The sequence below is a fragment of the Mastomys coucha genome, unplaced genomic scaffold (assembly GCF_008632895.1).
Source record: "Mastomys coucha isolate ucsf_1 unplaced genomic scaffold, UCSF_Mcou_1 pScaffold16, whole genome shotgun sequence".
Taxonomy (NCBI): Eukaryota; Metazoa; Chordata; class Mammalia; order Rodentia; family Muridae; genus Mastomys; species Mastomys coucha.
The window spans coordinates 86,223,130-86,245,836 of NW_022196898.1; the positions used below are offsets into that span (position 1 = coordinate 86,223,130).

General features: G+C 46.0%; 1 protein-coding gene across 4 annotated transcripts in view; it reads left to right on the forward strand.

Annotated features, from left to right (window-relative positions):
- Positions 1–22,361, forward strand: part of Tspan5 (tetraspanin 5) — a 166,444-nt gene extending 144,083 nt beyond the window's left edge. For 3 of the 4 annotated variants that reach the window (XM_031375652.1, XM_031375653.1, XM_031375655.1), the window contains exons 3-8: positions 7,755–7,901; positions 11,216–11,386; positions 13,653–13,778; positions 15,554–15,601; positions 15,710–15,826; positions 20,301–22,361. In XM_031375652.1, the coding sequence (XP_031231512.1) occupies positions 7,755–7,901; positions 11,216–11,386; positions 13,653–13,778; positions 15,554–15,601; positions 15,710–15,826; positions 20,301–20,366 (675 nt within the window). In that variant the 3' untranslated portion in view covers positions 20,367–22,361. The remainder of the gene's footprint in view (positions 1–7,754; positions 7,902–11,215; positions 11,387–13,652; positions 13,779–15,553; positions 15,602–15,709; positions 15,827–20,300) is intronic. The other variant, XR_004119853.1, reaches the window with a different exon arrangement.
- Positions 22,362–22,707: the final 346 nt, after the last annotated feature.

Consider the following 22,707-nt stretch of genomic DNA (forward strand, 5'->3'; position numbering starts at 1 on the left):
TCTCTCTCTCTCTCTCTTTCTCTCTCTCTCTCTCTCTTTCTCTCTCTCTCTCTGTGTGTGTGTGTGTGCGTGTGTGTATGCATAGCCCCAGGCTAGTTTCAGAGTCTCTAGCCCAGGCTGGTCTCCAACTTAAGATGTCTTGCTTTCGCCCTGAATGCTGGAACTATAAGCATGTGCCACCACAATGGCAGTGCATGTAAGCTCATCTATTCCTATGGTATATGTTTTTTTGTTTTTTTTCCCCCACTCTGGGAAAAAAGAAGTCTGAATTAATTTACAACTGATAACAACTTGGGTGTGTTCTGAACCCATCAAAAGTAAAGTCTTCAGGGGGCTCCTCTCTGTGCTGCACAGAGCCCCCAGCACTCCGGGGTACCTGTCTGTCTCCAGCACTGTCTTTTTCTGGAATTTAGAATTAGATAAGGAAACTAGGCCCTCAAATTATCATTGTTTCCATGGAAACAGTTGAAAGCCCCTCAATTAAAAGTGTCCCTGCAGGCTAGGGGAGTATTCAAATGAGCTGCTCTGAGAAGCCAAGTTATCCTCAAAGTAAAGCCAAGCGGACAGGAGCGAGGAATCTGCTAGCGCACTGGTTGGGATCTCTATTATTTTTTTTTCCTTTCAGGGAAGAATTTTATCTTAGTATTTCATTTGTAGCATGTTTGTTGGCTTTGGCAGAGCCACCTAGATAATTGTTCTGTTATCGACTAAGCTTTTTATGTCCGCCCATGGATCCCGGAGTGTTTGAGAACACTCTGAGCTTCACTCACACGTGAATATGAGTCACAGATAAAAAGCCCAGTTTTATTTTTATTTTTTTTTTAATTAATGAAATCCTAGAAGAATCCTAAGTTGGAAAGAGCCTGTAGGTCATTAAGAACTAACTTCCTACCCATTTGGGAATCCTTCCTAGCGTATATTCACAGAGGTTGTTTACAGTATGCTTTAAACAAAGAAAGATTATTTCAGATGTGCGAGTGTGTTTCATGCGTGTATGTCTGTTTGCCGCATGCACGATGCCTGGTGCCCTCAGAAGTCAAATGAGGAAATTGGATTCCCTGGGACTAGAATTATGGATGATTGTGAGCACCACACAGGTGCTGGGTGCTTTGCAAGAATAGCACGGGCTAACCACCGAGCCATCTCTTCAGCCCCTTCACATTATCCCACTGAGGGAAGCATTCAATGTCCATTGCTGGGGGACGTCTGGGCTACCAATGGCTGTTTAGGGTGGAACTTATCCGAGTGTGGTAGTCCACACTGACAATCCCAGTACTCAGGAAGCTGAAGCAGGAGCATCGTAAGCTAAAGCTAGCCTGGGACAGCTGTAGAAATTTCAAGAACATATGAGCTGGGGGCAGTGCTTAGAGAAAGAGCAATTGAGGAAACATGGAAAAAGCAGGAAGAAGAGAAGACATACCCAAAAATCTGTGGTGGATTTTCCTTGATATGTATGTGTGTGTGTGTGTGTGTGTGTGTGTGTGTGTGTGTGTGTCTGTGTTTCATGGTAAGTGGCTGGAGAGATGACTCCGTGGTTAAGAGCACTTGTTGCTCTTTCTGGGAACTGTCCTGTGTTCAGTTCCCAGCACCTACCCGGCAGCTCCCAACCACTTGTAACTCCAGTTCCAGGTCTCTGACACCGTCTTCTGACCTCCATGGGTATTAGGCATGCATGTGGTATCCAGACATGCAGCCAAATCACTCATGTACAGAACAAGTCAATCTAATTTTTAAAATAAAACTTAAAAAGACAGTAATTGTATACCTGTCAAGCCAGGTGAGATCTCTGTATGGAAGTAGGCAGTAGGGACGGCAAACCCAGGGCCTAGCTAAACTCTCACCTCGTGGTTCCAGAAGTCACATAGGAAAACTGGATGTAGGAGCATGCAGCTATACTTAACACTAGGGAGGCAGAGATGATGTAACCTTAGGGCTTGTCGGCCAGCCAGTCTAGCAGCATGTATGAGCCCCATGTTCAGTGAGAGGCAGTTCTCAAAGACCAAGGTGGAGCGTGATTGAAGTTCAACACTCTGGTCCATAAACACAGGTGCAGACTCATACACACGTGTGTCACACAGACTCTCTCTCTCTCTCTCTCTCTCTCTCTCTCTCTTTCTCTCTCTCTCTCTCTCTCAAACAAGCATCTGTTTGTTGTCCCAAGAAACATACTTTACCATCAGAGACAAAAACGTGAAGATGAAAGGTTTTTTACCCTGTGGAACTAGAAAGAAATCAGGGTATATCAGAAATGTCTGACAAGATAGACTTTAAACTACTTAGGTGGGAGAGATAAAGAGAGTTACTTAGTACTGATTAAAAGAAAAATCACAATTTGAAACACGTGTGCACCAGATGTGTGTGTACCTAATTTTATAGAAATGAAACATTGTCCGATTCAAAGAGACAGATTAACCTCAACCCCATCATCGTGGGTAATGTCAGCACCCTACTCTTGCCAGCGGGAAGTCCAACAAACCCCAGAAACGTCGAAGGTAAACGACCCAGATCAAATGGACCTGAGAGACATCTGCGGAACAGCTCACATCCTTCGCCCATGCTCCAGGAACAGTTGTATACTGTCTGACCCCAATGGGATAAGGCTGGCAATGAACAGCAAGAAGAACTGCAGAGTGGACAGAGCTGTGGAGACCGAACAACACACTCTTGGAGGAAGATACTATAAAAGCAGTCCTAACCTAGGAGGTTCGTTCATAGCTACAAGTATGTACACTCAGAAATTAGCAGCTTATCTTTGCAGTCAATCTGGCCACCAAGCCCCAGGATCTACTTGTTCCCACGACCCCCACTCCCATTTTGGAATTAGAGTCACATAACCACTACACCTGGCTTTTCTGTGCATGCCAGAGAGCTCCAGATCCTTCCACTTTGCAGAGTGAGCACTTGTTCACTGAGCTCTCTCCTCAGGCTCCACCCCCGCCCCCAACACACACACTTCTCACTCTGTTAAATATAGTACTTAAAAGTCTTAGCTAGAGCAATAAGATAGAGAAATCCAAACAGGAAATCAGTTTCCCTTATTTACAGCTGATCTAATAATCTATATACGAGAGGCTCTGAAAACTCTGTCAGAAAACTCAGAGCTGATGCTGATGACTTCCATCAAAGTAACGGGACACAAAATTCACGTAGAACATCGGCTGCCTTCCTGTGTGCTATGGCAAATGTCCTGAGAGGGTAGACAGGGAAATAGCCTTATTCCCAGTCACCCAAACAAGTACCAAGAGTAAACGTAACCAAGGCAGTGAAAGGCCTCTACCGGGAGAACTTTAACACCCCAAAGAAAGATGGAGAGACCTCCCATGCTCATGGATTGGAAATGTTAATATTGTGAATACGCTACCAGAAGCAATCGCCAAAACTCAGTTCAATAACTGTCAAAATTCCAACACTATTTTTCTCAGAAATAGAAGAAAAAAATTTAAAGTCATCTGGAAGCACAGAAGATCTCAGATAGACAATATAATCTTCAGAAAAAAAGAACAATTTCAAGTTGATTCATAGCCTATTTCAGGGACGTCGGAGCTGTAGTAACAAAACAGCGTGGTACTGCACAGAAATAGACACCTAGATCAGTTGAACAGAATAGAGGAGCTGGTGTAAAGGCGTGCAGTCGCAGCTGCTGGAAGTCTTGACAAGATTTTAGTACTATGCAGCGGAGAAAAGAGTCTTTTTAACAAGTGGTGGAAGACTGAAGCTAGATCCTTATCTCTTGCTGTGCATAAAACATTCATTCCAAATGGATCCAAGACCTTAGCATAAGCCCCCCAAACTCGGAAACCAATGGGGGAGAAAATAATTTGCAGATGTTGGCATGGGCTGGGGGAGGCGGCTTAGTGGTCAAGGGTGCTTGCTGTTCTTTCTAAAGGACTGGGGTTTGGTTCTCAGCACCCACACATGGCAGCTCTAGCCCCGGGGGCTCTGACTCCTGGTCTCATCAGGTGCCCGCCCACCGGTGTGCATATATACCCATGTAAAATAAAAAAAAAAATCTTAAAAAAATATTGACATCCACCAACACCCAGGAAGCAGTAAGGACTCAGAAAGCAGTTGACAGATGAGATTTCATGAAATGACCAAAGTTCTGCACAGCTAAGGGAACAGCAGAGCGAAAGAAAGTTCCAGAGAGTGAAAGCAAAATGGGAGAGAATTGTTGCCATTCAAAAGAGGACTAAGCTCTGGAATATACAGAGAAATAGAAAATGCCAAATGAACCAAAAAGTAAATGGGTTAGTGGACAGACAGTGATCAAAGAGGAAGTGCAAATGGCCAATAAACATGAAAAAATGGTTCAACTGGCCATCAGAGAACCGTAAATAATAGCTAGATTGAGATCCCATCAGAATAGCAGTCAACAATACCAGACAGTGGTTTGTATGGGAACAAAGGAGAACTCATATGCCATGCTGGTGGGATATGAACTAATCAGATCACTGAGACTCAGTGTGGCGTGTCCTCAAAAGACAAAAATGAGACCCACCATATGCCTTAACTGTCTGCCTGTCCGATCCACACAGGACAAGGACACTTGCACAGCACTGTTCTCCATAACTAAGGCATGGAACCAAGCCGACCAGTACAGAAATGGATAAAGAAAATGCCGTGCATACACACAATGGATTGCTTTCATCCATGAAGAATAATGAAACTGTCCTTTGCAGGAAATGAGCGATGGGGATCATCCAGTTAGGCAAATGAGTTCAGCCTCAGAATGACAAGTTCCAATGTTTTCTCTCGCTTATGGGTATTAGACATTATACATACCTAAAATCATGTGTGTACAGATGATGTGAAAGTGAAGGTCAAACTGTCTAGGGAAACTGAGAGGACTAGAGGGATGGGGGAGAACCAGGAAGAGGAGGTCAGCAGGACTGGGAGTCGGAGGTGGAATTCTAGTTCAAAGTACATTATGTAGTTATACTTGCCTTATGTAACAAAATACAACTTAAAAACCTACTAGGGCTGGGAAGATAGCTCAGTGAGTGCAATGCTCAGTGGACAAGCACTAGGGCTGGGAAGATAGCTCAGTGAGTGCGATGCTCGGTGGACAAGCACTAGGGCTGGGAAGATAGCTCAGTGAGTGCGATGCTCAGTGGACAAGCACTAGGGCTGGGAAGATAGCTCAGTGAGTGCGATGCTCAGTGGACAAGCACTAGGGCTGGGAAGATAGCTCAGTGAGTGTGATGCTCGGTGGACAAGCACTAGGGCTGGGAAGATAGCTCAGTGAGTGTGATGCTCGGTGGACAAACACGAGGACCTCAGCATCCCACCCTTGGCATCTGTGCAAGAAGCTGGTTGTGGCTTCTGTTTGTAATCCAGAGCTGGGGAGTTGGAGACAAACAGAACCCTGGGGCTTTTGGCCCAGACAAGCCAGGCTAATCATCCAGCCCCATGCTCCAGTGAGGAAAGCTTGTCTCAAGAAGATAAATAAAATTAAAAAATAAATCAAGAGGATGTTGCCTGAAAAATAACAAACAGCCTCTGGTTTACCTCTGGTGTACACACACACACACACACACCACTGCACATATATACACATACAATGCACATATGCACACATAGAGACACTGTAAATGCTTACTTAATACACTGAAAACTGCTGAGTAGGAATGACAAATATCCAAGGTTGATATTAGACTAATTACTTCAGTCTGATCATCACACACTGTAGCCGCCTATTGAGGTGCTACATTGTACCTCCCCAGTAACATGTGCAGTTCTGATGCATCGATTTAAAATATTTAATTAACAAATTGTGAGGAAAAAGAAACAAGTTTCCCTCTCCCCCTCCCTCTCCCCCTCGTCTCTTTGTCTTTCATACCAAGCAAGTCAATACTGCTCCAATAGGGAACTTTTCAAATTGCAAGATGTGCACTCAAAGCCTGCTTGGCCACTGACAGAACAAGGTGTGAAGACTTTCACATGTGTGGCAAGCCAAGGGGCTGCCCTCCTTCCCGTGCTGGGCCTTGATAACCACCGGCTACATTCTATTTGATTTATTTGGCAACATTTTTCTCTGCATCGTTTGTGTAAGTGCAGATTTGCTTGATTGTGTGTTTTCTGTTCTGTTTTCCCCACCCAGGATAAACGTCCAAGTTCTAAGCCTAAAGACAAGACTAGGCCTAGCCATGGGTCTGTGCCATCCCCTGAACGGTGCAGCACATCCTGGCACACACGCTCCTTCTCCCTGCTTTGAAACTGCCCAACCTACCTCTCTGACTTTATTTAAGGCCTCCATCATTTCTACTAAGTTAAAATGTTATACTTCAGTGTTGTAGCTTTTTTTCAAACACATTTTGTTGTTTTTAAGTTGACACCCCTGAAAAGAAACAACTCAAAAGTCCTAAAATGCTCTTCCCCAAATGTTTCAACAACTTTCAAATGGATTGAAAGTTAAAACTCCTACACTCCGGTTTGATTGGCACTGCCTGGGAAGCACATGGAGGCAACTGCGTGGCCTGCTTGATCAGGAAGTGCTAAGATAGACATCTGCTCCAGTTCTAAAATAACCCATGACCTTCAGCCCGTCACCAAACTGCTCCATCTTAGATTTTCCTCATCCAAAATCAGATGCATCAGCCCTGTTCCAGGTTGTGGCTGAGCTGTGTAAGAAATATTCATTATAGTTTTTAGATTGGATGGCAAGCCATACTTCAATTAACTGATTTGATTTGAGGTTTCAAAAAATTTAATAGGAAAATCAAATAGTAATGATTCTGGGTATTTCAGATTTTCAATTCCCAAAACACTGTCACTGGCCTCCATAGACCAAATCCGAATATGTACATTACATTTTAGAGAAACAATCTCATAATTTCTGGCAGGCTTTCACATGTTCTCCCACTTCAGAAAAGAGTTCTTTTAAACGGGTATTGCTTGTGGAGAAATAGAATCACTTTGGATTCCTTATGTAGTAGAAGAATAAAGGAATTGAAAGTAAGGGAATGGCTTTTATTTGTTGTTAATCTCAGCCTCTGCAGTGTAGCTAATGCCTCCAATGCTCCAACATGAGCAGACCTGTGAGATCTTCGGAACCTGAACCTGATGGGGCTGCCTGTGAAACTCAAGGGTGGAGTCTGGGGGAGCGGTTCACCTTGGGGGGGGGGCTGTGGGCACTTGCAGCCAAGCCTGCAATGGTCATTCTCAAGCTCCTAGCTCCTCATTCCTCCTTATATCTGGAGACATGCCAAGTGGCTTGCCAGTGGCCCTGGATGACTTGAAATGATTCTTTCTGTCCAAGGCAGTGTATTTGTTGTTTGTGTATTTGTTTTGCTGGAAACATTGTGCATTTGAGAGCACTGAAGCAAAGACACCAGCTATATTTTCTCCACCCAGAGCCTGACGACAGTGTTTTTATTATTGTTGGTTGGCTATTTATCATTTTACCAAAAATACAAGCATGGTTGGTCCTTGGAAAGAAATCTATTATCCTCCCTCCCTTTTTCCTTCCCTCCCTCCATCCCTCTACCCATTCTTTCCCTCCCTCCCTCCTTCTCCCCCCTTCCTTCCCTTCCTCCCTGCCTCCATCCCAGTCCTCCAGTCTTTCCCTTTGTACTTCTCCTTTTCCTGTTCCTTTTCCCCCTCCCTCTTCACTTACCTGGTCTCTTCACTACAGTCAACCCAGATTGCCAGATGACTGCTGAAGGAGTCCTTTGGGAGGGAATGGCACTTGCTGGCAGCTTGGCTTTGTGTCCTGAATTCTCACATGCTTTTTTTTTCTTCTTCTTCTTCTCCAGGGTGTCCTCTCCAACATCTCGTCCATCACCGACCTCGGTGGCTTTGACCCAGTGTGGCTTTTCCTCGTGGTGGGAGGAGTGATGTTCATTCTGGGGTTCGCAGGGTGCATCGGAGCACTTCGGGAAAACACCTTCCTTCTCAAGTTTGTACGTATTGCAAACCCCGCTCTCAGTTTGAGATCCAGACTCTTCTCTTATGCCAAGATGACAGTCTTAATTGAAGGCAGGGTAGCAAGCATACCAAAGACCAGGGCAAAAAAATACAGCCCAGGCCACCTTTATTTCAAGAGAGCTCTCCAATGCTGCCCACTCTTTCCTTGCCCTAGACATGCCTCTTAGGCAGTATAAATACCACCCTGTCTTGCCATGCATGGAGACTTTGTACATATATGCAACACACTTGACCTCAGTCCCTAAAGTAGTTTTAGGAAGGAATGAGATGTATGTGGTGTATGTGTATGTGGGGGAGGTGTTGTACGTGCACGTGTTGGTGGTGAATATTGTAAATAGAAAGCTATACAGATAGATAATAGCCTAGGGAAAGAAGGCACTGGCCCAGCTTCTAGATCCTGTCCAGCCTGCGCATTTTGAATAAACATGGTGAGACAGTAAAGGTGAAAGTCCTTTGTTTGTAGAGGGGGGACTTTAGCAGGAGGTGTGAAGTTTCGGGGCAAAGTAGAGAATGGGCAATGAAAGCCTTCCCTTTGGGGCTCCTTTCCAACAGAGACAGTGGCATGGGCTACACATCTGTATCTGAAGTCAGAAGAATGAGCAATGTGAAATACAAACACAGCTTCCTTGTTAGCTGATCTCACTCGGGTTGCTTTCTCTACCTTTGGAAAGTGAGGAGTTAGCTCACAGGGCCCAGAGCCCGTCAGTTTCTGCCAGATACTTGTATGAATTGAGTTTTGCCTCATTGTGTGTGGAGGTTGACATTCTAATGATTTCTGTAGAAAAAGTATTCACTCTGCTCTTCAAGAGCAGAGACAGGATCAGAAGGGCCCACCTTCCCATGATGAGGGAGGACAGGGGAATTTGTAGAGAACAACTTTGTTGGCTGTGCCTCTTATTAGAGCCATTCGCACCAGAGCCTGTCTTAGAATGAGTCTGAACAGCCACACAGTGTGTGACTCTCTGACTCCACTGTGTCTTCTAGAATGTTCTCTGGCTCCCCGAAAGCCTTGGAGGCTGTAATCCTGAATCTCACACATATAGGCTCACACCTATATGGAAGACCTGGGGGTCATTGCTCTCAGATGTAGCATCCTTTTCCTGAGCATGGGAGTGGCTAGTTTTCCATGCTTTAAGGCTAGAGTTGCCTTATCTTCCAGATTGGCCCCTTTCTACTCAAGCTTGTGTGATCTCTCCCTTCTTTTCTCCCCTCTCTTCACTGAGTCAAAGACTGATGGAGTCCCTCCAAAGGGTATTTGTCCCTGATCATGATCTGCCAGTCTTATGTGGCATCTCGAACCTGGTTTCACTCAGCTTTGCTGTGACCCATTATCTGCCGCACAGCCTAGCAGTTTGAAATCTCTGTGCTTCCAAATCCGAGGTCCCTTTAATATGTTTCCCTTGAACAAGGTTTTACTTATTATAGTAATCCCCTTCCTAAAGTCCCATGTTAGATTTGGAAAGAATCATGTTCTTAGCTTTCCGTCTTGGAGACTATTTAAATGGCCTTTCTTTATTTAGAACTAACAATAGAAACTAGCCTAGAAGTCTCTGTGAGCGGGGACTGTGAGGTAAGGAGAAAACAATGTCACCGTGCCTCCAAGCAACCTCAAGGATCAGATTGTCCTAAGACAAGGAGACTTTCTGGGGAAAATCCAAGAGGCAGGGCTGTGGAGTAGAAGTGGCATTTCCATGACCGATACCATCAAACAAAGCTTCGGGTCACTTTCTGCACCTTTGGAAGTAGGGGCATTAGCTCACAGAGCCGGGCATGTAGGCCTCTGCCAAATATTTGATAATTGAGTTTGGACTCAATATTTGATATGTATATCATGTAACTTGAGAGAATTTCGCAGGGCAACTGGAGAGTGAGCGTCTCTGTCCTTTGTGGGGGTGAGAGCAGAAATCTACAGTCCCTGTGACAGCCTAGCTCTTTTACGTACATGCATGCCGGCTCAGCTTCTGTTCTTTCTGTGGGGTGAGGACTGTACGTGTCCATGTTCGGGGTGGGACCCAGTACAGGTAAGGGTGTTGCAGGGGACACAAATACCAATCTTCTCTTTTCTAAGAAAAATGTAATTTGAAATTATTGGTACCACTCATAATTAAGAACTTAATATTTTATTTCCAGGGGCAAATTATTGGTACTGCCGGTAAAAAAGAACTTTACATTTTATGTCCTCACTGAGGAAAGATAAACAGGAGCCCCCAGGGGAGCTTGGAAGTGGAGTTTGTGCCTCAGCATCAGCATCCTAGATTGTCAGGCACTGGTTTGGTCCTTCTGGGTCTCTCCTCTCACTCCCCCACAAAAAAACGCACCTGTCACTCCATGCCCTGTGAATGGCCACACCCCACTGTCCACCCACCACAGGCCCCAAATTTTGCACCTCAAGATCACAAAACACTTTGCCCGAGGGTAAAGATGTGGGGAGGAAGGAGGTGTGGAAATGGCGGTGGGCAGAGCCGGCAGCCAGGATGACTGAAATGAGTCTCTTTGAAGTGTCTGGGTGGAAGGGAAATTTCCCCAGGGTTCTGAGGAAGTTATCCCAGGGCCTCGTGCTCTCTAGCCTTTATACCTCGTTATCTGCCTTAGCCAGAAGTCCCTTTGGATTGCACTGTGGTGTTATTTAAAGTGTTTCCGGGCGTTGGTGTTTCCCAGGCAGGAGGAAAGAGAGAGCTCACAGTTTCATTTCCAGGATTGGAAACTGTTTTCTTGCCTCAGCCACAGCCCCTCCTACTTCCCCCGCTGACCTCTTTTAAGATGAGCAGATCTATTTCACAGGGCTTGGGAGGTGGCGGGAGGTGTTGAGACTGTGACTCCAGCACGATAATATAGTGTGTGCAGAATCAAGCCACGGGTGCCGGGGACAGACATGTGATTATGAGACATGAGCTAGTCTACCTTTCAAGTTAGGAAAGAGGCTTCCTGGAGGTCAGACAGAACATGGTTCACGCGTCTGGCAGTACATTAATCACGAGCAATTCATTAGGCCTTAATGTGGATCTAATGAGAAATTCCTATTACTCAATGCTTGATTTGGGCTTTGTTGGTTAATTATCAAATGGAATACCAGAGACTCCAAAATGTGATTATGAAGTGATCTTTACTTTTTAAAAGTCCTTTCTTGGAGTGTAGTATTCCATTAACGAACCTTAAGAATCAGAAGGCCCCAGTTTGGAGATGTGTAGCAACTGAATGTAATTACAGTGCCTTTCAGAGAGAAGCTCCTCGGTCCCTGTGATCTAAGGCCTTGTAACCCGTTCCCTGTTGTGTGTTTCTTTTGTCTTAGTTTTCTGTGTTCCTGGGGATTATTTTCTTCCTGGAACTCACGGCTGGGGTGTTAGCATTTGTTTTCAAAGACTGGATCAAAGACCAGCTGTATTTCTTTATTAACAACAACATCAGAGCCTACAGAGATGACATTGATCTACAGAACCTCATAGACTTCACGCAGGAATATGTAAGTTCTAAGTAGCAGCATCCTCTCCCATAATGCCTTGTGCATCTTTGCCAGCTGGAGACGTCCAGCTGACTTCTCTGCCTAGCTTCTGGCTGTTTCCTTGTTTGTTTGTTTGTTTGTTTGTTTGTTTTCCTTTTCCTTGCTCCACGGCTCCTGTTTGTATCTTAAAGAGAAACATTCTGATTTCACTTGTTCCAACTGGTGTTAAATTAGAGGAAGATACAGCTCTTAAGCAAAAAGTAGATCACCACGCAGTCCCCTTGTCAACCTTTGAAGAAAACTGCTTTTATATATGTTTAGAGTTTTATTTGATTAAATCTGAGTTTTCCTTGCGCCTTCCCCTGTAGCTCATGATATCATAATTAGCAGGGCATTTGTTTGTAACGTTCCTCAGATGTGCCCGTCCAGACACCACATGTTTGTAGTCCAAACCAAAAGTTTAGAAGATAAGCGGGCCGTGCCTGCCACACAGGTGTCTGAACATGACTGTGTGACTGACTGTTCCCGTACTGTAAACAGGCAAATGGCATGTCACTCAAAATGCTCAAGGAGCCAAGAGACCCACTGTCTCATTGACCGTGGACTAACAGAAACTTAAACTCTTTTCCCAAGAGTAAAATGAGAATAAAACTGACCTACTGCCTTGTAAATAAGGATGTTGGGACAGTCTAGTGATACACATGGTCTCCTCTTCGGCCTGGGATGTTACTGGCCTACAGGTTAGCGGGTCCTCATACACTTGCCCTGGAAAAAAATGAGTAAGCCACGTGACCTTGGCCTGTGGTGTCCATGGCTTTAAATATTTAGAGCAAGATCGGAGACCACACAGAGACTCAGTAGACCAAGGTCCAGGTCTAAGTTGGATAGGCTGTGCTGGGATCACCTTTACCTTGAGTCAAGAAGGCCACCCTGCGTCACACTGAGTGGGTATTGAGGTGGGTCATTCTTCTCCAGGTGCTCAGCACTAGGCTGAAGTCTTAGTTTCACTCAGGGGCTACTGTCTAGAGCAAGCATCCTCGGGTGTGAAATTGAGCCCTGTTTCACCTGCTCGGGTGATTTTCCTGTGCGGTTAGGTCATAATGGATGCAAGTTCTCTGCTTCCCGGATATTCTCGGATATTCTCCCTGACTAGTTGGCATGTCAGAGCCGATGAGGCTTTACGGGAAACCTGTGGTGTCCAACCCAAGCCCAGAGGAGCAGCTGAGCCTGCAGCCCCTGTGTTCACACGTGTTCCCATGTGCTGCCTGCTCTACTTAGCAACACGACTCTTTCATATGATGCTGGTCTTCTGGAGTTAAAAATATTTTGATGTAGCTGTTGGTCCTGAAAGCCTTAAAATGGCCAAGGATTGGTTTTATTTAACTTAAGAAGCCAAGATAATCCAGTACAGGAGGAGGTCATAATCAGTCCCCATTTAAGATTTGAATTGAACTGAATTTAAGAATTGAATTATGGGCTGCAGAGATGGCTCAGTGGTTAAGGAGCACTGACTGCTCTTCCAGAGGTCCCGAGTTCAATCCCCAGCAACCACATGGTGGCTCACAGCCATCTGTAATAGGATCCAATGCCCTCTTCTCATGTGTCTGAAAAGAGCAACAGTGTACTCACATACCTAAATAAATAAATCTTTAAAAAAAAAATCTTAAAAGAAGAACTAAATTGAGCATAAAAATAAGTTCTTTTTAAAAATTTAGTGTAGAGATGAATATAATGAAATAAGCCTCTAGGATGATAGAGGTGGGTCTGCCTCACCCGTGGTTTGACCACCGTACCAATGGACATCAGCCCTGACTGTCCTGTGAAGTGACTGCTGTTCTATTGTGTTAGCCACATGTCAGAACTCATCAACGTGTCTACTGTTCATCTGATGTCACTTAAACTCAGTGAAACTGTTTAAGAACCATTAAAATAAGATCAAAACGTAAGCACAGCTGGAAATGTCTCATTACGTTACCATTGTTGCTAGTGTCTTATTTTTTCTTTCTAGAATGTTCTGGTTTATCCAAGCACATGACCAGGCCAGATTTATCGTGAGCCCTGCTGTACAATGCCCTTGCCTAATGTCCCCACCTAGTGTCCCTTGCCAAACCATCTCTAGGAACATTACTTTGGAAGGTTTTCCAGGCCCCATTTAGGTTACTTTTAACTTAAAAATAACTATTGAGGTACTGGACCTGGCAGGGGGCTGGTGCCATGGGGGTGGGGTGCAGGTGGCTGGTCACCTCCGCCCGAGATGTCCTTTCTAACTCTCTCCTGTTTGCTCTAGTGGCAGTGCTGTGGGGCTTTTGGAGCTGATGATTGGAACCTAAATATTTACTTCAATTGCACAGATTCCAACGCAAGCCGAGAGCGATGCGGCGTGCCATTCTCCTGTTGCACTAAAGACCCTGCGGTAAGAGCGACAGCTCACTGCTGGCTACTGAGTGCCCCGCACGCAGCCTGGGTGTGGGTGTGGTGACAGAGCGATTTCTGTCTCACAACTCTCTTCTTACAAGCTCAGGCCTGACTGTAGGTCCTAGAGGAGGGTGATGCGCTCCAGTGTTCCCAGTCAGGACAGGATGGCGGGAATTCATTTATGAAGTGCATGTTGTCTCCTCTTCTGAGCCCTGGTGTGTTGACTCACCGGAGGTCAGAAAGGGAGGTCCCTTTCTTTCTGGGGAAGAAAATAAAACCCACCAAGCCCCGTGGAGTACAGGTGACTTCTCCCAAATAACAGTGCTGACAGGGGCCAGAGCCAGGTAACGGTGTCACTTGTCCCTCCTTATGACGCGTGAGCCATCTATCGGCAGTAGCTTGGGCTTAGTGGGCCTTTTCTTTTCATCTGGTTTCCGGTAAGGGACTCAGGAGTAAAGGAGGGATTGAGGCATAACAAGGAGGGACCGCGGCTTGAGGAGCCACAGTGACTCAGAGGGTGGCGTGAGGATGGCCGCAGCAGCTGCCACTTGCGGATTTACTTTAGAAAGAAAATGTAGAGTCTGTCCTCAGAGCCACACTTTGCACTGTGCGCATGGTTCACAGAATGAAAATATGAACTGTCTTTTTTGTAAGTGAAAGGCCAGAACTGAGTGTTAGTATGCCCCTGGTGGGGAGTGGCTACTGCCCTTCCCGGACAAGCCTGCCCTGTACCCATGGTGGGGCACAGTGGATGCAGGAGAGTCCCACAGGCTCCCCCTCCTGCAAGGTTGGGGGCTATGGGGAGCTCTCATGAGGCTAGGGTTCTAGGGTGTTGGGATGCTGACCTTGCAGGCTGCCCATGTGGAGGGCACATGAGCCTGGGCTGGGCATCACGAGGGCGCAACAGCCTGGGCATCACTGAGAGCTGTGCCACCCTACCTGCGACTCCTTTCTAGTCAGCTTGTCTTCCTCCTCTGAGGCGGGTCAAACGGCAGCAGGATGTCCAGCTTGGTATCCATGGTACCAACTCAGGCACCTGGGCATGTACACTGGCCAGCATGCTCCCTGTCTTCTTTCTGGGTCCTACATCAACTGTCCATGGTATAAACAAGAAGACTCTCCAGGAGTCACTAGGCAACAGATCCGTCAGGCGGTCTGTCTCATGCCATGAACTCTGACCCCAGAGGGGAGGAAGCACTTGACCAGTATTTCCAACCAGATTCTAGGTATGGCAGCCTGCCTGTTGGATACATGGCCGGGCAGTGTTTTGCTTTGTAATTAGTAACATAATGCTTTTTTATTTAAAAAAAAACTTAAAATGACAGAATTTTATATATTAAAAGGCACATGCACATATTTGCCATGCACTGGTATACACACACGCGCGCACACACCCACACACACACACACACCACACACACACATACCACACACACCACACACACACCACACACACACACATACACACCACACACACACGCACTCATACCACACACACACACACACACACACATACACACACACACCACACACACACACACACACACACCAGCATAATGGGCCTGCTAGAGTCTCAGCTTTCAATTCTAAGGCCCCCAATGTTTTACTATGTACTTTTGAAGCTGCTTTCATAAGTGCATGGCATTTAATAATAATATTTGTTAAATAATATTAATAATAATGTTTAATACCGTCCTCTAGTTCCTGTCCATTCTTAGCTGGGCTTTCTGCTGAACAAGAACGAGTTTCAGTTTCTCTCCCTTTCTTCCCCAGGAAGATGTCATCAACACTCAGTGTGGCTATGATGCCAGGCAGAAACCGGTAAGTGGAAGCCGCCCTGTGTCTTAGCACACAGGGATTTTTTTGGAGGAGTATTTGCGCCACGTACAAGGCTGCATCTGTGACATTCTGCTCTCTTCCCTTGTAAAGGAAGTTGACCAACAGATCGTAATCTACACGAAAGGCTGTGTGCCCCAGTTTGAGAAGTGGCTCCAGGACAATTTAACCATTGTGGCTGGTATTTTCATAGGCATTGCATTGCTACAGGTAAGATGTGGGTCCTTGGTGCTAGCTCAGACAGTGGTGCCCAGACCTCCCCAATCCAAGTCCTTTGCTTTGTCTCCTCCATGCCTTAGCCTCTGAGACACACTGGAGGGCCTGGGAACAGCCTGGAACTTTGGGGCTTGTGTTTATTGAAGGTCTGAGTCTAGATCCGGAAATACGTTAGGAAATCTTGTCTCCTTCTCACCACAGTGAGGTTGACAGGTCCCAGGTTGTCATCTGGCATCCCATTGTTTGCAGAGGCTTAACGGACTGTGTTGTGACAGTTGGGGCAGACATGGCTACTCAGAGTGAGGCCCTCAGCTGCAAGGCCAAGCCCTGTGGAGTTGCACGAGGATGCGGAATGTCTTTTGTCTCTCTGGACCAGCTTGCCCAAGTGCTAGTGAGGACAGTCGTGGGAGCTGGCTCTTCCTGTTGATAAGATGCTTTCTGTGGAGGGTCACAGATGGGTACATGATTGAAGGAAATTGGAGGGATCTTAAGTAAATAAGAAGTCACCCTGTGTCACAGATTATAAACTTAGTGTCGCCCAAGTGGCATCAGTTGATCCAGAGATTCTGTGCTCTCTGTCTCAGTTCCAACCTCCTCATTCAGTCATCGACCAGCTGCGCCTGAGTTCACAGGGAAAAACAAGAGCTCAGAGTAGTCAAACACAATGAAAGAGAAAGGCAGGGTGAAGATTTCTGGTTTCCTAATTAAAGCATACTACAAAGTAATGGGGTTCAAGGCAGTCTTGTGAGCTTGTCAAGTTAGCCATTATTGATAAATGGGATTGGATTACAGACAGAACTTTTGTGAGCTTTGCTTTGATAAGGGAATTGAAACTGTTCAATAGGATGCTGGCAGTGGTGGTGCACACCTTTAATCCCAGCACTTGGGAGGCAGAGGCAGGCGGATTTCAACATCAGCCTGGTCTACAGAATGAGTTCCAGGACAGCAGGGCTATGCAGAGAAACTCTGTCTCACACCCCCCCCCCCAAAAAAAAAAAGAAAAGAAAAGAAAGGAAAAGTATTCAATGGGGAAGGAAAAAAGAATTTTCAAGGATGGAAAAAAAATAGCTCCGTGGTTCAGAGGACTGGCTGTTCTTCCAGAGGACCAGGGTTCAATTCCCAGCCCCTACATGATAGCTAACAACTGACTATCGTTCCAAGGGATCCAGTACCCTTTTCTGGCCCCCCATCCACACTTTATGCATGTGATATATAGTCATGCCTGTAGGCAAAACACTTATACACATTTAAAAAGGAAAAAAAAAAACTTAAAAAAATTTTTTTGACAAATGGTGCAGGAATACTGAATTTCTGTCTAGAAAACAATGATGTTTAGACACATATCTCATAGCATGTATAAACATAAACTTAAAATAGATCAAAGACCAAAATCTAAGTATGGTGTTCTGTAAACCTGTAATGCAAGCCATTAAAAAAAGACAGCAGGATGGTCACTTAAGTGGGCACAGCCAGCCTGATCTTCAAACTCAGACCCTGTCTTGGTATAAAATAAACAAAACTCTCTCTATGAAAGCCAAAGCTGTGGGCTGGAGAGATGGCTCAGCGGTTAAGAGCACTGACTACTTGGTCCTGAGCTCAATTTCCAGCAACCACATGGTGGCTCACAACCGTCTGTGATGGGATCCAGTGCCTTCTTCTGGTGTGTCTAAGGACAGTGACAGTACACTCACATTCGTAACGTAAATAAATCTTTAAAAAAATGCCAAGGTGTGACATTCTAGAAGAAAGCATGGTGTAAATTGGTGATTTTTTTTTTTTTGTCTTGGACAAAGAGTTTCAGAAGAAAATGATAAAACCGCCAAACAAAGTTGAAATAATGGCACTTCATCAAAATATAAAACTTCCACACTGAAAATGGTGCCATTCAGGGTACTCACACGATAGCAGAGAATATTTGTGAGTAGTTACCTGAAAGGGATCTTAGTCCCTAGGACACACACACACACACACACACACACACATCCACATCCATGTGTGCGTGTAGTATGTATGTATGTATGTATACATATATGTGGCTTATAGGAGACAAGAAAAAAGGCCAGCCTGGGCTACCTACCAAGTTAGGTCTGGCTTAAAAAACAAAACAGAGTAATTAGCAGACATTTCTCCAGCACGGGTAGACATGGCCCGTGACAAGATGGCAACATCACTTGCCATCAGAGAACTCATCAGAGCTACAGTGAGGGAACCATTGCACACGCACCCCTACTAGGATGGCTGCGAATCAAAAAGATGGTGGATGTTCACGAGGACGGAGGATAGATCACCCACACCTTCCTAGAGTGGGGAACAGGAATGGCTCAGCTCTTTGGAAGATAATATATAGTTTCTATGTGACCTTACAATTTTCCACGAATGCAAAACGAATGAAAACCGACATTTACCAAAGCATTTGCACACATGTGCACATAGCAGCAAGGACTGGAAACACTGAAGACTCCACCCATGGGTTTTTAAAGACTGTGGTATACGTCCTTACGGAAGGGTCAGTACTCAACCATCAAAAAGGCACAAATGGGCTAGCTGTCCCATGCACGCCTGTAGTCTCAGCCCCAGGGAGCCAGAAGCAGAGGCAGCAGACTAGCTTAGACTATACAGGGAGACCCTGCCTCAGAAGCAAGCAAGACAAAACAAATAGAGCAGAGCAGACTGGCCAGGTATCTCTTTGCCAGTCACCAGTTACTTTCTGCAGCTGCTTTTGTGTAGAACCCAGCACTTGCATCCCTTGCCGGCATCCCCCACCACATCTCCCCCCAACCCCCTTCCATCTGAGTCAGCACTCTGAATCAGCCGCTCACCACGCCTTCACAGTGCCCTGAGGGTGCCCACTTCTCAGCACAGCCTGAGTCCCTGACTCAGAAGCACCTAGTCAGCCTCCCACTGTGACCTTGCTGCGAGGGAAGAAGCTGCAGACCTCGGGAAGTGTGGAGCCTTTCCCTCACAAGGTCATAGACAAACAGCAGAGAAAACAGGGCAGGTACATCAGGTGCTACATGGATTAGTTAGCACCCTAGCCAGACAGGCCGGTCTGCGTGGGCGACTTCATTACGGCTTATTGACTGGCAGAACCCATGAGATCCGTAGAAGGATTGGGTTGTGACCAACCTGTGTGAGAGAAGAGCCCCAGCTGGGCTTCAGCCTGACATCTCACATGCATGTGTGACTTCCCTGGTCAGGAAGGTAGCACATGCATGCTGAGGTTACATCAACTTCCTTTTTCTTGTATAAAATGTTCACTAACGGGGCTGGCGAGATGGCTCAGCGGGTAAGAGCATTGACTGCTCTTCCGAAGGTCCTGAGTTCAAACCCCAGCAACCACATGGTGGCTCACAACCACCCAGAATGAGATCTGATGCCCTCTTCTGGTGTATTTGAAGTCAGCTACAGTGTACATTATGTATAATAATAAATGAAATCTTTGGGCTGGAGCAGGCAAGGACTGAGAGAGCGAAGTTGACTGGAACGAGCAGGGTGTTGACCGGAGTGACCAGAGGTCCTAAAAAAAATTCAATTCCCAACAGCCACATGAAGGCTCACAACCATCTGTACAGCTACGGTGTACTCATATACATAAAATAAATAAACCTTAAAAAATATGATTCGAGAATAGGTATTTAAAAAAAATGTTCACTAACGTTCTTTAATTTGTGCCATATAAGTAAAGAAAATTCATAGTTGGCTCGTGAAGGTTTATAACACTGTGACTGAAACACTGCAGAGGAAATGAAGAAGAGAGGTTTGTTCAGGCCCACGGTTGAGAGGAGTGGGCCCACAGTGAGGGAAGGCGTAGAGGCCAGAGCAGCTCGGAGACAGGTAACTCCTTTGACAGCTGTCCCGAGCAACACACTTCTGCTTGCCAGGCTACCGTCCCAAATGTCCTACAACTTCCCAAAACAGTGCCCCTCGCTGGAGGCTGAGTATGCAGACCCATGAGACTGTGTGGGCTTTTCACATTCGAGCACTCCCTGTATCAGTGGACGAACCCGGAGATGATTTCGGTACTTGAAAGGAGTCACAGGCACCACATGTTGTCTGAAGCCATTTTCATGAAATGTGCAGATCAGGCAGATCCACAGAGAGAGAAGGGAGACGAGAGCGATCTAGGCCAGAGGCAGGCTTGGAGATGACTTCTCCTGGGATAGAGTTAGCTTGAGGGAAGTGAACAGCTTCTGTATTTAGTATTGAAGATATAAAGTCATGCTAAAATTACAGATTTTTATTTTCTCTCTCTCCGCTCTTTTTTTCTTTTATTTTTCTAAAAACAAACAAACAAAAAAAACAGGTCTCATGTACCCCAAGCTGGCCCCACTGAGCTACATCTCCATCCCCTGAATATCCATTTAAGAATCAGGTTACCAAGCAGAGAGGGGGCAGACCCGGCGGCCAAGGAAAAGCCAGTAGCATGTGAATTCCACTGTCTAACTTGGTTTTCTTTCCCTTTTTTTAGATTTTTGGAATATGCCTGGCACAGAATTTGGTGAGTGACATTGAAGCTGTCAGGGCTAGCTGGTAGACCCCTGCAACCACTGCTGTCAGACACTGGACTGATCCCCCCCTGGATGACTGACCCTCTGTGTGCCGGCCGGCTGATGGCGGGCTGCAGAGGCCTGCAGTCTCACCTAATGGAGCTGCCAAGAACTTAACTTTCTGTGGGGGTAGAACTGGGAAATGCTGCTCACAGACGGAACTTTGAAAAAGAAAAACAAAACAGTGTGCAAGTCGCTGAGTCGATGTGCCCTGAATCTCTACTGTAGCCGTGAATTGGTGAACGGATGGATGCTGCCAGAAGGGGAGAAGGGGGGGCTGGGCACCGCATGCACTTGAATTTATGGAGAATACAGCGCTGTCCACATCTTGGTTAAAACTTGCACCCTTACCCCCACACCCCAGGGCCGGGTGTCTTGAAATCTCAAAATGCGCATTTCCAGAAGCCATCGCATCTGTCCTCCAGAGAAGAAAACAGCTGCCCCCTATGTTCAGATTCTGAGAGAGGTGGAATGGGTCACCTCATAGCTTCTGCTCTCCATCCTGAGTTTCCCCTTAAGAGAACTGGGTGTTGGCAGCCAGCTAGGGTGGCAGAGGCTGTGATCCACATTTCCACAGGACTGATGTCTCCTCTGAGTGGCCAGCCTGAGCTCGGTGACATCCAAGGAGAAAATGAGGTTAACGAGAGACATTAATTAAACACTTCTTCACCCCACCTCACCAGACCAGTGGGTGGGTTCTTCTGATATTCTGGAATACTCTGGGCTGTGTTTTGTGTTTTATTTCTTTTTATCAGTTGTTATTTTGGTTCTTTTTTTTTTTTCTCCCAAAGGCAAAGGCTATGACACAGTCCCTCTGTAATGGTTTCTTATTCAGCTTAAATAGTAAATTTTTGTAGACTCTTCACCTGCATGTACCGTGACCCTAAATCCACCATGTTCTTTTCAGAGAGACATTTGAGAGTGTTCATTGGTGTTTACGTCATAGGTATCCAGCCTTGGATGGTGTGGTGTGGTGTCCTAGCCACGGCTTTGTATTCCTGAGGCCTCCCTGTCTTTCCCGGCATCTAGCTCCGCTCCTACCATTCCCCATCCTCCTCACTGAGTGCTTTAAAGCCCAGTTCCAAAGTGGGGTTGACACTGTCAAAAAGCATTTAATGAGGTTTTTCTTTTTCTTTTCTTTTTTTTTTATCCCTTTTTGCAACTTTAGTTTTGTCAGATATTAAATAAAAAACAAGCCTAGTATAGTGCATGGCCAGAGCTCTGTCCTCGCTGAGGTAGCCTCAGGGTGGTAACAAAGCACAAATATTTGAGGGGCTACACCGAAGCCCGGCCAGGGTTCTGTGACGCTAGGTGGGAAGCCACCTTCAGGTTCTTCTCCTGCCCCGTGCCCACTGGGAGGGTAGAATTTAGCCCCAGATTTTCCCCCAGCTTGAGATAACCCCTGGATGTTGCGCTCACGGGGAGATTTTAGTGGGCGGGTTGCCGGGAAGCCCCCAGGCTCTGTGATAGCAGGAGCTCATTCGCCAGCCAGCATTCTGAGTAACGGCACCCCGGTTTTCCATTTCCACAGCTCGTGCGTTGCCGTGGCTGAGGGAAGCAGTCTGCTCACAGGGAGGTCAGGCACACCTCTAAAGTCTCATCTCCACCGTTTGGGTGTATGTGGTTCTGCATGTTTGTATTGGTGTCTTTTATAGGTAGAGATAGTCATTCCATACGGGGAGGTGAGGTCACGTGACTTCACCCCTGTCCATACCACAGCCGTCGCTTGTGATGTCCTTCAACGCGGACTCTTGTGCTCTCTGATTGGCACTTCTGTCTTCTTTATTACCTCATTCTCCAGTGAACTGCATCTGGCCAGTTGATTCAGAATCAGGCAAGATCCCTACCCCGTGGCACATCCAATGAAAGCCAAAACACAAGGCCAAGTGAGTTTTAAATTTTAATCACCCTTTATTTTTTACACTCTTGAGTGATTGTAATAAAAGCTGTCATTAATAAACTCAGTTCTACCTTACATGGGATCACGTCGTCTTACTTTTGTTTATTTGTTTGTTTTTTTGTTTTTTGAGACAGGGTTTCTCTGTGTAGCCCTGGCTGTCCTAGAACTCACTCTGTACACCAGGCTGGCCTCAAACTCAGAAATCTGCCTGCCTCTGCCTCCCAAGTGCTGGGACTAAAGGTGTGTGCCACCACCGCCCGGCTTACTTTTCTGAATTATTTCTCAGATGCTAGCTACTGTAAAACATCTGGAATGGTTCCTTCAAACATGAAGGGCCTAGGTCAGGGGGATGGCTCATGTATAGTGTGCCTGAAATTTCAGGTTCCATCCCACGTCCCTGAAACCACCATCATTTCCAGAATTCCTAA